The sequence below is a fragment of the Haliotis rubra genome, unplaced genomic scaffold (assembly GCF_003918875.1).
Source record: "Haliotis rubra isolate DU_JTF1 unplaced genomic scaffold, ASM391887v1 Scf185, whole genome shotgun sequence".
In the NCBI taxonomy this organism is placed as follows: Eukaryota; Metazoa; Mollusca; class Gastropoda; order Lepetellida; family Haliotidae; genus Haliotis; species Haliotis rubra.
The window spans coordinates 932,896-948,160 of NW_025765836.1; the positions used below are offsets into that span (position 1 = coordinate 932,896).

The following is a 15,265-nucleotide window of genomic DNA, read 5'->3' on the forward strand; positions in this document are numbered from 1 at the left end:
CCGATTGGTGTAACCCAAGCTGTGTTGATAACACGAATTTTATGTTTCTTTAGTTTCAGTGGGTTCAATCCCTCTGGACGAGCTGAGTAAATTTCCAACAGTTACATTCTCCACAGAAGCTAGTGTATATCCTGATGAGGGGATTCTGGACCTGAGTGGGAGCTCGGAGAAGATTGATGTTGCATTGGTCAAGGAGATACGCGATGCTCAAACCTTTGTCGTGGTGTTACGTGCATCCGCTGGGGAGTTCACTGTGCAGCAGCTTGTGACTGTCCGGATCACATCCTCCTTCTTCACTCCAGAAAACGTCACAGTTATGCTGGTGGAGGGAACCAGGAAAGGCACACTGATAGCTGACGTGAGGACTATTGGTAGTTTGGGAGGTTACAGCAACTACGATATTGAGACCACAGATGGTACAGCTGGGGCCTTGTTCCTTGTGACAGCCTCAGGGCAAGTTCTCTGTGGACAGGACATGTTACTGAGTAACTTTGCCAATGACGACACAGTGGCTAAGGAATATATAGCCAGTGTCACGGCGACGAAGGGAGGACAAAGAGCAACAGTTGCAACGTTTTACATCTTGTTCTTCAGGAGTAGTTTTACAAAAATGTTAAGTGAAAATTGGATAGGCAATATCTTGAGCTACAGTATAACAAGCTCAAGGTTTCGGATTGACATTAAGGAGGATACTCTCCCAGACAGGCTACGGCTAACAAAAGATCTGACTACCATAAGGCTGGTCAACGGAACTGATTACGAGGCTGGCATCAGAAGCATAAATTTTACACTTGATCTCGTCACTACGGACAGTGCAAAGTCAACCACAGTAGATGTACGCATAAAGATTGAAGATGAAAATGACGAACGTCCGGAGTTTCAAAAAGCAGTTTACTACTTTTCCCTGCTTGCTGGTTCAAAGACTAATAGTGTAGTCGGTGTTGTTAGCGCTACTGATAAAGATACAACTGGACAGACATCATTTCAATTGGAAGGCGCCTATAAAGACGACTTCACCATAAACGACGATGGTATTTTGACATCAAAGGTGGACTTAACAAGAGGGCGGTTCCCCTCCGCGATCCTTTTTCGTGTCAAGGCTTATGATGGCGTTAACTACTCTGAAGAAGCCAACATCACTGTGTATCTCATCTCCTACACCAGCAATGCAATCAACCTCAACAGAACCTTCCTTGGTAGCGTCAGCGAGAACAGCCCCCCTGGAACAAATGTTGCTGATGTTGCAGTGTCAAACTACACCGGTTACAAATTTGCAAACTCTCGGGCTAACAGTCTCTTCAACCTGGATCTTGTATCTGTAAGTCTTATGATATTTCTTATAGCTTGTCTACTTAAATATATCAACAGTAATGCATGTAATGTATGTTTGTGTGGCTTTAGGCTTATTGACTGAGTTAACTGTGACAAAATCCCAGTGACAAGTTTATGTATAAAATGCGTTTTATACACAACCGCTTTCTGATTGAAGGGGGTCGTCACAACAAACATTTCCTTGGACCGAGAGAACAACTACCATGCAAATACTGACTTCACCATTCTGGCTTACATGGATAGTAATGACCAGTGCTCCCCTGTGGTGAGTGGACATATAAGGAATCTGTATGGATGTTTGTTAAGATATCTACAGGCATTATCCGCATAGTGTAACGTTTATTGTATATTTTCATGCATATTTCTTAAAAATGATTCACGAACCTAATAATGTATGCGTGGAAAAATTGCTTCATTCATGAACTGTTTTTTGACTGTCAAATTTCACACTTTTGAATGACTTGTAGAATTATGATTCAAACTTGAATGGACAATATAGTATGCATCTATCTATCCCACAGACGATTGGTCAACTCATTACAACTGTAACGGACGTTAACGACAACGCACCAACATTTTCCAAACTTTCCTATACAGGAAGTGTAAAAGAAAACTCAACTACAGGGACTCTGGTGGATGGTTTGGTGAGTGTGATGATTAACATCTTGAAAAGGTGACTTCCGACGTAAGTGTATTCAAAGGGAAATGTAAAGAATTTCATTTAGAGAGACTAGACAGTGATATTGGCGCTTTTGTATAGGTCATCAACATATGTACGTATGTCTAGTGTTCATGCAGGTTCAGCTTCATCTATGGAGTGATATTGACACTTTGTAACTATTCAGATGTCCCAAAACATGTACATTTGTATATGTTCTCCTGCAGGTTGACGTAGGTGTTACTGACGACGACATCGGAGAGAATGGTGCCGTCAACTTCGCTTTGACGGGAACAGGCAGCAACTATTTTGCTGTTGAGAAATCAAACCACAACCACTTCACCATCAAAACAAACGGAACTCTGGTCGACAGGGAAGTAACTCCATATGTACTCCTGACATTAACTGGAACAGACAACCCATCTAATCCCCAGACAGGCACCACTACTCTCAACATCACAATCATGGACATCAATGACAATGCACCTCAGTTCAACCCTGGGACGACTGTATTTTCGGTGGAAGAAAACGCTGGACCAACAAGTATCACTACGTTAACAGCTACGGACAAAGATGAAGGCCGGAATGGACAGGTGTCATACTCATTGGTAGAAGGGGGTTTTGGACTATTTGCAGTTGACGAAAGCACTGGCGCAGTATCAACAATCAAGGAAATTGACAGAGAAAACAGGGATGTCTTCAACCTGTCCATTGAAGCCAGGGACCAAGGGTCGCCTTCCCTTGCATCAGTATTGACAATTACCGTCAATATTAGTGATGTAAACGACGAAAAGCCAACATTTTTACAGACATTCTACAAAGGTAATTATATAGAAAATACTCAGTGTACCACGAGCATCCTGACAGTGGCAGCAACAGATCTGGATGAAGGGAGCAATGCCAACATCAGGTTCTCAACAACAAGTTCCAACTTTACAGTCGATCGAACCTCCGGCGCCATCAGATGTGCAAATCCCCTTGACTATGAAGCAATGCAGCAACACCTCATAGAGATTAAAGCCGAGAACCCAGGGACATCTATGAGCGATACAGTTACAGTTGAGATCAACGTTAAAGATGTAAATGACAACAGTCCACGTTTTGATAAAAGTACCTATCAGTCTGAGATCACAACGTGGGAGTGGGTAACCAACAATCCTGTCGATGTTTTTGAAGTTATGGACGATGATTCTGGAACGAACGGCCAATTTACATTCTCTATGAGTGGGAAGACGGACATATTTTTCATAGATGGAGAAACTGTAGGTGTGTTACGCATCAAAGCGGATGCAACTCAACCCGGCGCCTCGACAACACACAATTTTGACGTCACAGCCACAGACAAAGGTTCTCCAGCACTAAGTGTCTCAGTCCCAGTGTCAGTTCAGGTGAAGAAAATAGAAGGCAATAGTACTGTACGGTTCAGTTCTAAGGACTTCAGGTTTTCGATAGTGGAGAACCAAGTATATACCACTCCTTTCGGAATGACAAAGGCTTCACATGATCCCTTCGTGTCAGTGACCTATTCCTTAATCCGTGGTGGTGACTTCAGTATTGATCCTACCAGTGGAGAGTTGACTTGTAGCAAACCACAGGATCGTGAGGCAGCACCCAGCCATACCATGGTCGTCCGCGCCAGAGATATGGCCACTAACACCTCGGACGTGGCTGTTGTAAGTTCGGGTTTCTCCATAGATCTATCACTTACTGGGCTTTGTCCAAATTCTTGTGGTACTAACACTCAAAGTTTGTTATATAGGCTTCAGTGAGGCAGCAAATAACAGTTAATCAAACAGTAGATGGTGGTGAAAGATCATATGGGATCATTATAGAATTTAAGAGTGAAAATATTTGGATTCTTGTGTTTTGTTCGTTCTGGGTGCATGGAGAAAACATCTTGGCGCTAGTGTGATCATAACTGCTGTAAACATATCCTTAGGACAGAACATAGAAACTACGTGAGCTTCTTGTGTGTGAATGTATGTTTGAATTAATGTTGGTATCGTTCCAGATAACAGTAATTATTGACGACGTAAATGACAACGCGCCTAGATTTCTGACAGTTCCTGCACAGCACGTGTTCAGTGTTCCGGAAAACGCTATGGGCATGTTTGTTGCAAGCATTATTGCCGAAGATCAGGATGCGGGTCAAAATGGAACAATAACCTACAGCATTGAGACTCAAACACCTCGATTTCGTAAGTCGTTTTGTAAGTGTAGAGATTGATGCAAGAACCCCCCCCCCAAAAAAAAAAAAACAAAAACCCCAAAAAAAAAAATACAAACAAACAAACAAAACAAAAACAAACAACAACTGTACTTGAGTAATATTTTGCCGAACTTGGAACTGACAGGTTTTAAAGTGCCGTATTTTGCGTGTTAGTTTCCATGATGACAATTGCATGCTTGTTTTGAATTCAAATTATGCCACTAAAACTTAAACTAAAATTTGAGGTTGTTGTTGATGAGGTTATCATTTGGTTAATCTCCGCTCTAAAATGATTGACAAACGTAATACCATATAGTGAAACGCATTAAACAATGTGCTAATAAACACAGTGTAGATGTCCAGGGGATCGTGAGTTTATCAAGTAACCAGATGGAGCCACGTTACTGTAATGTGTCAGCATTTGACGATGCCAACGGGAAACATGTCCCGGTTCTTCAGATTCAGTCATCTTTGTTACTCACATGTCAGTGTTTCATTACGTATTGTATTAGATCTATGTCATACTTCACAGATTTCTCGGTAGACCCTGGAACTGGACGTATTACTGTGTCGGGAGATTTAGACAGAGAACTTTTTGACCACTACAACTTAACCATCAAGGTAACTCAAACTTCCCATGAAATATGGCTTGACTACATCATGCGACACTTTTATCGGATGACTGAATTTACTTGTATTCAATCTCGAAGTGATTTTTACACTGTGTGGTTAATGTTTTATGGTAAATGAAATTTTATGTCCAATTTCATTCTTAAATATTCCAGGCAACGGATAATGCAGTCGCCCCCTTCACTGCAATAACACAGGCTACCATAGTCATCATGGACGTCAACGACAACCCCCCGACATTCAACCAATCGTTATACGCAATGACAGTGAAGGAAAATAGTGACAAGTCCACGACGGTAGGATATAAAGCAATAAGCATAGATACCTACATGAGTATAACACGGTGACGCATTGGTCGGAGCAGCCCAGTTGTACACATACAGGGTATCATGCGAGTGAATGTGGGGTGGCAAATATCCATTTGGAGGGAATATACATTGTACGTATAATGCTGAATTACGTACATGGCGTTTCTCCAAATACGATGCCAAAACCACTGACGCGTGATAGATCTTTGACGCCGATGGATGATACTGATTCCATGTTTGTAGTGACTGAAGAAATACCAAATCCACCTCTTAATCTGTATACCAGTCGATAACCATAACGGATCAGTCTAAGTAAACTTAGGCTCAGTATTATTCGTTACACTGCTATACTGAGTCTAACAAAACCTTGTGGAAGGTCGCGTCAGATAACCTTTTCTATTGACCAATCAGAACACAGCTTATGAAATCGCGAAAGTTGACATTCGCACATACATTTTGAACTTTGACTTCCAAAAAGTTTGTACCGAACGATTCCGAATGCTATTTTCCGTACGATCGGTTCCTAGTGAGGCACGCCACAGCAGTGAGTAAACAGTCGCTGAAAATAGTGTTTTGTAGGTATTCAAGCATGTCAGCTTGTTGAAATATTAGCTAATGATAGCCATGTCATCAGAAACCCCAAAGCGTATATACTGCAGGGCAAATATCTGTGTTTTATGCAATTTTCATTTGTTGGGAGATCAGTGTTGGCGAACGGGGAAGAGAAAATCTATTTTCTAAGTCCCGCCGAACCCTAAATAATGGCTGTTGTCTGATTGGTTAAATCCGTCCGGTCGTCTCGCGTTTGATTGGACGGTAATAGGTCGCTCAAAGGTTACCTGACCATCCACAAGGTTTTGTTAGACCCAGTATAGCAGTGTAACGAATAATACTGAGTCTAAGTTTACTTAGACTGCATAACGGATATCTATATCAGTTAATGTACTCTACATATAATTTGGACCATTGCATGGCACATGGATGTCAGCTCCTGTGTATCTATGAGAAGAAAACAAGAAATAAGTGGGTGGAATTCGAACACTATTTCAGTTATATGATGGCGTTTGTAGGACAGAAGCGAAGAACTCAAAGTGCCAACCAAGGGAGATAATCTAGGGAACCAATTATTGTCTGTTACAGAACTGTTAAACATCTGATGATTATCTATCTATGATATATCTATACTGTATATAATGAAGTTAAATAATAACAAATGATAACCTCTATACCACACTCTTGTGTCCTTTCTTTTACATTTTATTTAATATATGATTGTGAAGTTTCTAGTTTGACTCAGTATATAATGAAGTTAATTCAAAATGTCAACGTCACAGAATGACCAGTCTGAATTATTTAAGGAAACAGAAGCACTTGTGCATAAAAAGGTAAATAGTTGTGAAACTATTCGATTAAGTGTTATCGAAAAGGTATTACTAAATATGTGTTGTTTTTGCTTCTTTGCCAGTGTTTTTATTTTAGCATACCGTTTCGGATTTGATCAAAACATTTGCTTCCTCCTCCTGGTGAAGGTCGTGACAGCAACTGACAGGGACTCCGGGTGTAATGGCGCAGTCGACTATGTTGCTAACACCGTGATGGTGGACGGAACTGTGTGTCCATTCAGCGTATCCGGTAAGTTTAATTTAAACTTTAGTCTGATGAATATTTTCACTCTTCTAAATCCTGTAGTTCTAAAGGAACCGTTTAGTTGGTGCATGATTTCTAACACTTTGAGGATTCATTGAACGAGGGGCAAATAAAACCAATACGTTGCACATGTATTCCAAGTACAACATATACAGTATTTTTTAGGAAATATCCTGACGTTTTCAAACAAGATAAAAGAAACATAATTTGTCAATTTCTTTGGAAATACCTGAATCACATGATTGCAGGTTTAATCTTCAATTTTGTTAGAATTAATTTAAGAAATCTTCTTTCCGATATCTTGATTTTAACGGAGTCGAAATTTGCATTTTTTACAACAAACAATTACGCGGAGGTAATTTGAAAAAAATGAAATACGTCAGAAGATTATGTAAATATGTGACAATAAAAAATAATTGTTCGAGATGATATTGTCAGTTGAGAACATTATGTTTTTTTCTGCGATGTTAAAATTTTGGGGCAAAAATTTAGGGGTTATATATATAAAACCATGCGCTACATTTTGTCTTTTTGAAGTAATTTTATATGGTGCACAATACTAACATCGCAGAAAAAAACATAATGTTCTCAATTGACATTATCATCTCGAACATTATTTTTTATTGTCTCATATTTACATAATACATCACCTGACGTATTTTAATTCTATATATTACAGCTGGAGGGGAAGTGAAAGTGAGTGGCGACCTCGACTACGAGACGACTTCAACATATGAATGCATCATCACTGCTGTGGATATGCACACATGCAACACTGTCACAGGACGACTCACTGGGTCGACAACCTTATCCGTCACCATCCTTGATTTCAACGACAACAAGCCGGTGTTTCAAGGGGCTCCGTACAGAGCCAACATATCAAGAGCCGCTGGCATCAACAGTCTCGTCACCGACACCATCACTGCAACTGACAGGGACGACGACAAGGACGGAAATGGAGTCGTCAAATACCATATTTTATCAAGTATGTACAGAACATAATGTATCTTAAAAGCAAATACAGTTTACATGACGTGATGTTTATACTAACGGAAAGAAGTAACTCTGCTCCAATAAAACACACACACACAAACACACACACACACACACACACACACACACACATTCAAAAAGTCAATGTAAATGCATCTTTCAGTACACATACTAGAAACAACACCTCGAATTTAAGGTCAAGTTTATGTAAAACTCAGAATTAAAAAAGTCCAAGCGCCGTGTGTATGCTGCAAGCACGGACGGCTCAGAACGAAGTTTAATGTTCGTCGACTCTCGGGGCGGTGGGGTAGCCCAATTGGTTTAAGCGTTCGCTCGTCACGGCGAAGACCAGGGTTCGATTCCCAACTTGGGTACAATGTGTGAAGCCCATTTTTGGTGCCTCCTGCAGTGATATTGCTGGAATATTGCTAAAAGCTGTGTAAAAGCCAACTAACCCACTCACTCCAGTGTAGGTACAACGTGCACATGTTCACAATGACATACCGAAAGGCAGAGAATAGAGATGCTTAGTGTCGGCAATGTTAACCCAAAAACAGTTTTAAAAAGAAAATTCATGGGAAGGGAATTTCTGCTGATTCACGTCATTTCTATTTTTAAACATAGTCCTACTAGTCTCTGATATGCAAGTGTTAATCTTTCTTCATGTCTTCTAGACTCAGACTTCTTCGAGATTGATCGTGATACAGGAAGGATAACCGTGGCTACCTCCTAGATGCAGTGAATGATGACAAGGTCACTCTGATAATCAAGGCGACAGATATACCTCAGACAGACCCTGCTATGGAAGCAATTACAAACGTAATGCATTGTTTTATACTCTGTAGCATTTAGATAATAAAAAATCCTGATGTCATGGATTATCCTACAGTCCACGAGAACAGGCATCCGAAACATTCATAAAGTCCACTCGCCAGTCGCATTTGACCAAATCAATGTTAGGATCAAGTTATCAATTGGTTGATTTATGTTTTGTCCGAGCACCAGGTTTAAATATTATAACGACTTTTCGACCCACAGATTACCATTTCCATCATAACTGACCAGCCGCGTCCATATTTCAAAAGACGTACACCTTCCAGCTGAAGGACAACGAGGCACCAGATGAGGATAAATCAGTCTCCATACGAGCCTATGTGCGGAGGGCCAGTGAAGAAGAGTGTAACTGCACCTATGTAATAGGTACACTTTGCTTAGTTATTGTATGCTTATGTCCTCAAAGTTCATGTGCTGATGTATTTTTGACCGTTGTTTCTAGATCCTTTCCAGCGCTAGCTGAACGCTTTCGACTGTTCATGATTTATGGCTAGGTGTGTGTTGAGAGAGAGAGAAGATGTAAGAGAGGAGAGTTCAGAGATTTATGAGAGAGAGAGAGAGAGAGAGAGAGAGATGAGAGAGAGAGAGAGGGAGAGTGTCACCCATTTTGAGAGAGAGAGAGAGAGAGAGAGAGAGGGAGAGATCAATTTTCAGGAGGGTGTCACCCATTTTGTTTTGGGGACTAGGGGGTCATCAATTTTGTACATAGGGGTCAAAATTTTTACATAAAAAATATTTAAAAATTAGGCTTATAAAATAAGGGGGTAATTGATTTTGTACATGACATGCAGAGGGGGTCACTTACTTTGGTCATAAGTTTTAGGGGATCAGGCACATTGTACATGCTTCTCCATACAAATCATCATCAAACACCCCACCCCATCCCCCACCCCCAGCCATAAATTAATCCCTAAACTTTATACTGAAATCATTCAATCGAACAAGTCCTCAATAGTTTCATTTTAGCAATAGGTTTTGCGTTTGTAATCATGTCCTATGTAGTAATTGTGGATCGTTTCAGATTCTTCCAGCTTTAAAATAGACAATATGACTGGAGAGTTGAGACAAAGGGTGGAAGTAGACCGCGAAGAGACAGGCAGCCGGTTTTATGTGACAGTGAAGGCGACAGACCGACACAGCCTTCTCTACAGGACAACAGATGTTGAAGTGATAGTTGAAGACGTCAACGACAACCTTCCCTACTTCAACATCACGCAGCAGAAGTTCATCGTAAATCAGGTGCGTGTTTATTGCTTAAGCACAATCTTTGAACTCAGACCAAGATTAAATGCCAGCGAGACTGATTCACACGTCCTCATTGTCAACACCAATGGTGGCCTGATGCAGTATTGTTGGAGTGATGTTGGGTGTGAAACTAAGCTCGTGCAATCCCTTATAACATTTCAAAATAGCGATTATTATTAGTTGTAGATTTAGTAGTAATTGTGGTTGTAAAGATCGCAGTAGTACTAAGTAGTCATCATCATCGTGGTAGTTGTAATCGCCGTCGTCGACGGTATTAGTATTGATGGAAGTAGTAATAGTAGTAGTAGTAGTAGTAGTAGTAGTAGTAGTAGTGGTAGTAGTAGTAGTAGTAGTAGTAGTAGTAGTAGTAGTAGTAGAGGCACTAGTAGGAGCAGCGTCATAAGTAATCGTCTTTGTATCCTATCGATCTGACTCTCAGCGCTCAGGAAGAATGACATCCTTGTGATTCCGAAACAATTGTCAGTTTAGGAGGTAACATTCAAATACAGGAATGTATCAGTCTATGCTGATATATAGTATTGATATATTTCGTATCAGAATATTAGAACCAATCTGAAGTCAACATGCAACAGGATGAGAGATACCTTGCAAAGTTATCTCCCTTGAACACTCTTTATGTAGATTTTATACCGCTTCGTTCAAATGCGTGTGTTTTGTGACTGGGATAAACGTGTTTGAAGGTAAAATGATATGCCAAGCAATTCCAAAATGAAAATGAAAAGAGTGCCAATGTATATTCATATAAGAACATTCTCATTTCAGAGTGTTCCGATTGGGTATATGATAGGAAGTGTGACGTCGTTGGACCCTGACCTGGACAGTCAGCCCAGATACACCACCATTCCAAGGGATGAGGCAGTCCAACTGCTGAGTAATGGAACTCTAAAAGTGAAAGCTTCTCTGCTGAACTACACTGACGTTCGTGTAAGTAAAGTGTGAGTGAATGAGTTTAGTTTTACGCCGCACTCAGCAATATTTCCAGCTATGTGGCGGCGGTCTGTAAATAATCGAATCTGGACCAGATAATCCATTGAACAACAGCATGAGCATCCATCTACGCTTTTGGGATACGATGACATACATGTGTCAACCAAGTCTGACCACCAGATCCCGTTAGTCGCCTCTTACGACAAGCATGGGTTACTGAAGATCAATTTAAAACTGGATCTTAGCACAGGGCACCTTTAGCACTATGTGTAGTAGATCACATGTTGTCAAGTAAGTTCAGAAGATCTTAAAATTCCTTATTCAGCGTTACGACTCAAAGGCATCAGTATTAAGCCACTCAATTAATACGCACTGTTTATTTATACACTAGTGTGATTACATGAAGTGAAGGCTGAGCAATATTTTCTTGATATATACGAACCCGATGAAATGTCAGGGATTTGTTTTCTTCTGACGATCATGAGTCGTTTTTGAGGCCGAGATTTGGACGAGGAGGGTATTAGAACATCTTTATTGAACCAGTGTTTAATACGAAAATAATTAGACCTTTAAATCTAAAGCGAATCATACCAACACTAAGTCTAAAAAAGACTTTTTCTTTCAAACTAAGCATGCAATTCGTGATGTTGCATAAAAGAAGTCTTTCTGCACCTTTTCAAGAACACCTGGTATCATCAGCGCTTGATATGTTCTAAAAAACAGTCGTAATTGTAGGTCGGAAGGGTTAAAATTTGAAACTAGATTTTGATATATCACCCATTTTGTTTTCAAAATGTGAGGAGAAATGCTATTGTTCATGTTGGCATACCATAGGTTATATGCAAATAGTCGACAGAACATTGGCTTGTGTTGTTTGTACTCACTAACTGCCATAAGCAGGTAGTAAACACAACAAGAGTAACAGTGGTTTACTTCCTTTGTTTTGTCTCCTACCCAGATGGTTGTCAGTGTTAAAGAGGATAACTTTGAAGGATCTGTCAACAATTCGCTACAAACTATCACACAGGTCTTCATAGAGGTGCGACCAGACGATTACAACGAACATGCTCCCAAATTTCCAAAAGGTAAAATATTTGGAGTCACGTCACTGGATCATACAGAGGATTCGGTTATTCCGACATTGTCATGTGCACATTGTACTCTACAGTAATAAAATTAGTTTGTTGTGGAAGTGTGACTGTATCATAACCCGAAAAATTGAATATGTTTGACATTTTGTAAGTAACGCAACGTCCATACATCGGAAGTGTGTAGTTGGATGGATTTTTACTTATTATTATTATGACTATTATGATTATTGTTCGTATGATGCAGTTGATACACCCTTTTATCCTGTTATAATTAAATATTGTTACAGAAGACGTATGACTTTAACATTGTTTAGTGATGTCGTCCCCTTATGCAACGAATATGTATTCATATGTTTCAGCGATGTATAACTCCTCGATGAATTTCCAATCTGAAAAGGGTGCCAAAGTTCCGATTGAGGACTTCACAGCAACGGACGCTGATGGAGACAATATCACATACGCCATACAAACAAGAAATGATAGGGTGATACATTGTATATAACTATAAATCTTTAAGTCATGTTTACCATTTCATGAACCGGATGCTACTGACCTCTTAATTTTGAATGGATGTAAAGTACTTCTCCAAATAGCCACATTTAAAAGAAATGTTCTTGAATTCTTATGTCGGTGTAAATTGAACATGTTTTTATCCCAACATTCCACTTATCATTTATCCTGGTCCAGTCTGACCAGGATTCATCCATAATTCTAATTTCATATGACCACATGTGTGTGAACGCTGATATGACTGAGTATACATGCTTAAGTTATACATTATTCTTCAGGATAATCTCAAGATCGACAGCGAGACTGGGACATTATCTGTTGACATTAAATTTGATGACACAGTGCCCGAACTCTTAACATTAGTCATAGTCGCGATTGACAAAAGTCCTTATCCGAAGACTGGGTAAGTTCGTAACGTATTTCCAGAACCACTTTTGATTTTAACAAACACAAATCAATCTGATATCCATTCTGACAAATGATGGCCAAGATGGCGTAATGTATTGGCTAGACATAACGTGAATGACCAAACGCGGTAGATCGCTTTTTTGGTATATCCGATACAAGAATATATCCAAACCAATTAGTCCACTTCCAAATCAATGTCTGGCTCCTCTTTGAGGTAAAAAATATGCATTTCTTAAAGCATTTATCAAATAATATGTGATATTTGTTCCAGATCGTGTACAGTCTCGATAACCCTAGTGCATTATACACAAACAGAATGTCTTGCTGAACACGAATACTTAAGACTACAACAGGACAGAAAACAGAGAGAGCTATACCTCGGGTTATTCATAGCCATGGCAGTGCTCCTTGGACTGATCAGCATTGTTGCAGTGTTCGCGTGTTACAAGTAGGTGATTCCAATTTCTCAGACATCGCGGATAAATGCCCATAGTTTTGGAACCTTAGTTTCCAATTACTTTTTCAACGTTGTTTCTTTAAGGTGGAGGACAGTAAGACGCGGAACACAATATCGGAAAAATATCGAGACAGCTCATGCTAAAGGGGGAAAAGATTCAGCAGAAGGTGGATATGACTCCCTGGCCGCGAAAGAAGAAGATAAGCCTTACAACCAACTCAGAGACAAAGACTTCGTAAGTCTATAACATAATTTTGACCCATAATTTTGGGAGCTCTCGGGCAGTTTGGTGTAATGCTAGACTGAAAACTAGGATGCTTGTAGCATTGCTTAGCTTTTAGTCCATTGCATTGACAGAAAGCTGAAATGCATGTAAGACTCTGTTGAGGTATATTTCCTGTTTCCCATCTGAATATATATTATGACGTGAAATAGAAGAACGTTTCCTTTTGTCAATTGTTACCTTGTTGTCTTCATTCACGACAAATGCATGATGCATACATAAGTGACTGTGAATAGTGATATTCCTGTTTGTAACATTTACAGATTGTTCTTTGAAACGAATAGGTTGTAGTGACTGACGTCGGCTTAAATGTAAGTGTGTCACTCTCGTTTTTGCAGTCAGCAGGCGTTCCAAACCCGGCATATGTGTCTTCAGGTTCAAGGTAAACCAAACATACATACACATGTGGCGACTGGTAGTTGTCTCAACATTTTATAAACACTTTACATGCATCAAGAAAAATATATGTTTAATCTATATGTAAAATAAAAGATTTTGGATTAAACCATTTTATTGTGACTGTTTTTCAGATTCTTAATTTCATGTATTTGTTGAATTTTGACATTTTGTTAAAAATTAGTTGATGTTATGTAGCAGAATAATATGTTATAACATGTGTTGAGAGTATTTATCATGTTCCAGAGCTCCATGCACCCCGCCAGCAGAGCCTCATCCTGACGAGCATCAGTCAAGTGAAATCCTCATGTGAAGAGCCCCTCCATCCACTGTCAGTGAAATGTGACCATACACAAGAAGTGCAAGCGTAATACTTGAACATTTAAAGCATGAATTATTCATGCCCCCAAACACCTTTTAAAACTGTGATATTTCTGCATATGAGAAACACTGTTAAAGGGCAGGTGTAATGAGTTAATCTGGATCGAAATTAATTATCGATATGTTTAATTACAATAGCATTGAATATGCCTTATATGTGTATGTGCTTTCTTCTTTTCACATGTTCCTCTTGTGGTAAGAGGTGACTAACGGGATCTGGTGGTCAGAATCGCGGACGTGGTTGACACATGTCATCGTATCCCAGTAGCGTAGATCGATGTTCAAGCTGTTGATTACTGGATGGTCTGGTCAAGACTCGATTATTTACAGACCGCCGCCATATAGCTGGAATATTGCTCAGTGCGGCGTATAACTGAACTCACTCACATGTTCCGATGTCTTGTCATAGTTTCGGGAGTTTTAGTGTCTGCAGTAAATAGTCTCTGGGTGTTTAGTTTCTGCAGTAATAATAATCTTGTTTTAACACTCTTGAAATGTCTTAGTCGTAACAACTGTCCTATGTATAGAAATATTAAGACTTTGCTGGAACCGGTTATCGTGCCAGTTTGAATACAACTATCAGTAGGTTTATTGTTTGCAGTTATTAACCTTGTATTTAACACTCTTGCAACGTCTTAGTCACGACAACTGTAGCTTTTATAGAACTTTGAAGTCACCGTTTCCTTTTTGTTTGGACGGGAAGGTTTTAGAACAAGTGTTCTGATAGTCGGGTATCATCTTGTTGACGTTCACATTTGTATATTTAATACGCACCCCATTGTTATAGAATAGACTCGTCAGTGGCTCTTCACAGTTTTCAGTCTCATTATCAACTGTATATACTGTAACTTAGGTCAATGTTTAAACATTGAAAATATGTATCACTTATAATTCTTGTTTTATAATATTGAATAAAATATATTTTTAGTTAAAAA

The 15,265-nt window shown here is 39.5% G+C and overlaps 2 protein-coding genes across 2 annotated transcripts; both read left to right on the forward strand.

Moving 5' to 3' along the window:
- Nucleotides 1-41: 41 nt before the first annotated feature.
- LOC124273860 (protocadherin Fat 4-like) lies at nucleotides 42-8,857 on the forward strand. Its single transcript, XM_046709183.1, has 11 exons — nucleotides 42-1,318; nucleotides 1,490-1,597; nucleotides 1,854-1,976; nucleotides 2,218-3,663; nucleotides 4,002-4,188; nucleotides 4,732-4,820; nucleotides 4,985-5,129; nucleotides 6,665-6,769; nucleotides 7,464-7,769; nucleotides 8,452-8,596; nucleotides 8,816-8,857. The coding sequence occupies exons 1-10, from the start codon at nucleotides 317-319 to the stop codon at nucleotides 8,508-8,510; spliced, it is 3,570 nt and encodes a 1,189-aa protein (XP_046565139.1). The 5' UTR covers nucleotides 42-316; the 3' UTR covers nucleotides 8,511-8,596; nucleotides 8,816-8,857.
- LOC124273861 (cadherin EGF LAG seven-pass G-type receptor 2-like) lies at nucleotides 8,855-15,265 on the forward strand. Its single transcript, XM_046709184.1, has 10 exons — nucleotides 8,855-8,977; nucleotides 9,633-9,850; nucleotides 10,640-10,801; nucleotides 11,763-11,889; nucleotides 12,255-12,379; nucleotides 12,684-12,808; nucleotides 13,085-13,261; nucleotides 13,355-13,505; nucleotides 13,892-13,935; nucleotides 14,196-15,265. Exons 2-10 carry the CDS (start codon nucleotides 9,659-9,661, stop codon nucleotides 14,260-14,262), a joined length of 1,170 nt encoding a protein of 389 aa, XP_046565140.1. The 5' UTR covers nucleotides 8,855-8,977; nucleotides 9,633-9,658; the 3' UTR covers nucleotides 14,263-15,265.

Bases quoted from the DNA above. Each gene is read 5' to 3' on its own strand.
- LOC124273860 (XM_046709183.1), top strand. From the start codon at position 317: ATGCTGGTGGAGGGAACCAGGAAAGGCACACTGATAGCTGACGTGAGG. The intron at 1,319-1,489 runs GTAAGTCTTATG...TTCTGATTGAAG, and splicing joins TCAACCTGGATCTTGTATCT to GGGGTCGTCACAACAAACAT. The intron at 6,770-7,463 runs GTAAGTTTAATT...TATATATTACAG, and splicing joins GTGTCCATTCAGCGTATCCG to CTGGAGGGGAAGTGAAAGTG.
- LOC124273861 (XM_046709184.1), top strand. From the start codon at position 9,659: ATGACTGGAGAGTTGAGACAAAGGGTGGAAGTAGACCGCGAAGAGACA. The intron at 12,380-12,683 runs GTGATACATTGT...ATTATTCTTCAG, and splicing joins TACAAACAAGAAATGATAGG to GATAATCTCAAGATCGACAG. The intron at 13,936-14,195 runs GTAAACCAAACA...ATCATGTTCCAG, and splicing joins TATGTGTCTTCAGGTTCAAG to AGCTCCATGCACCCCGCCAG.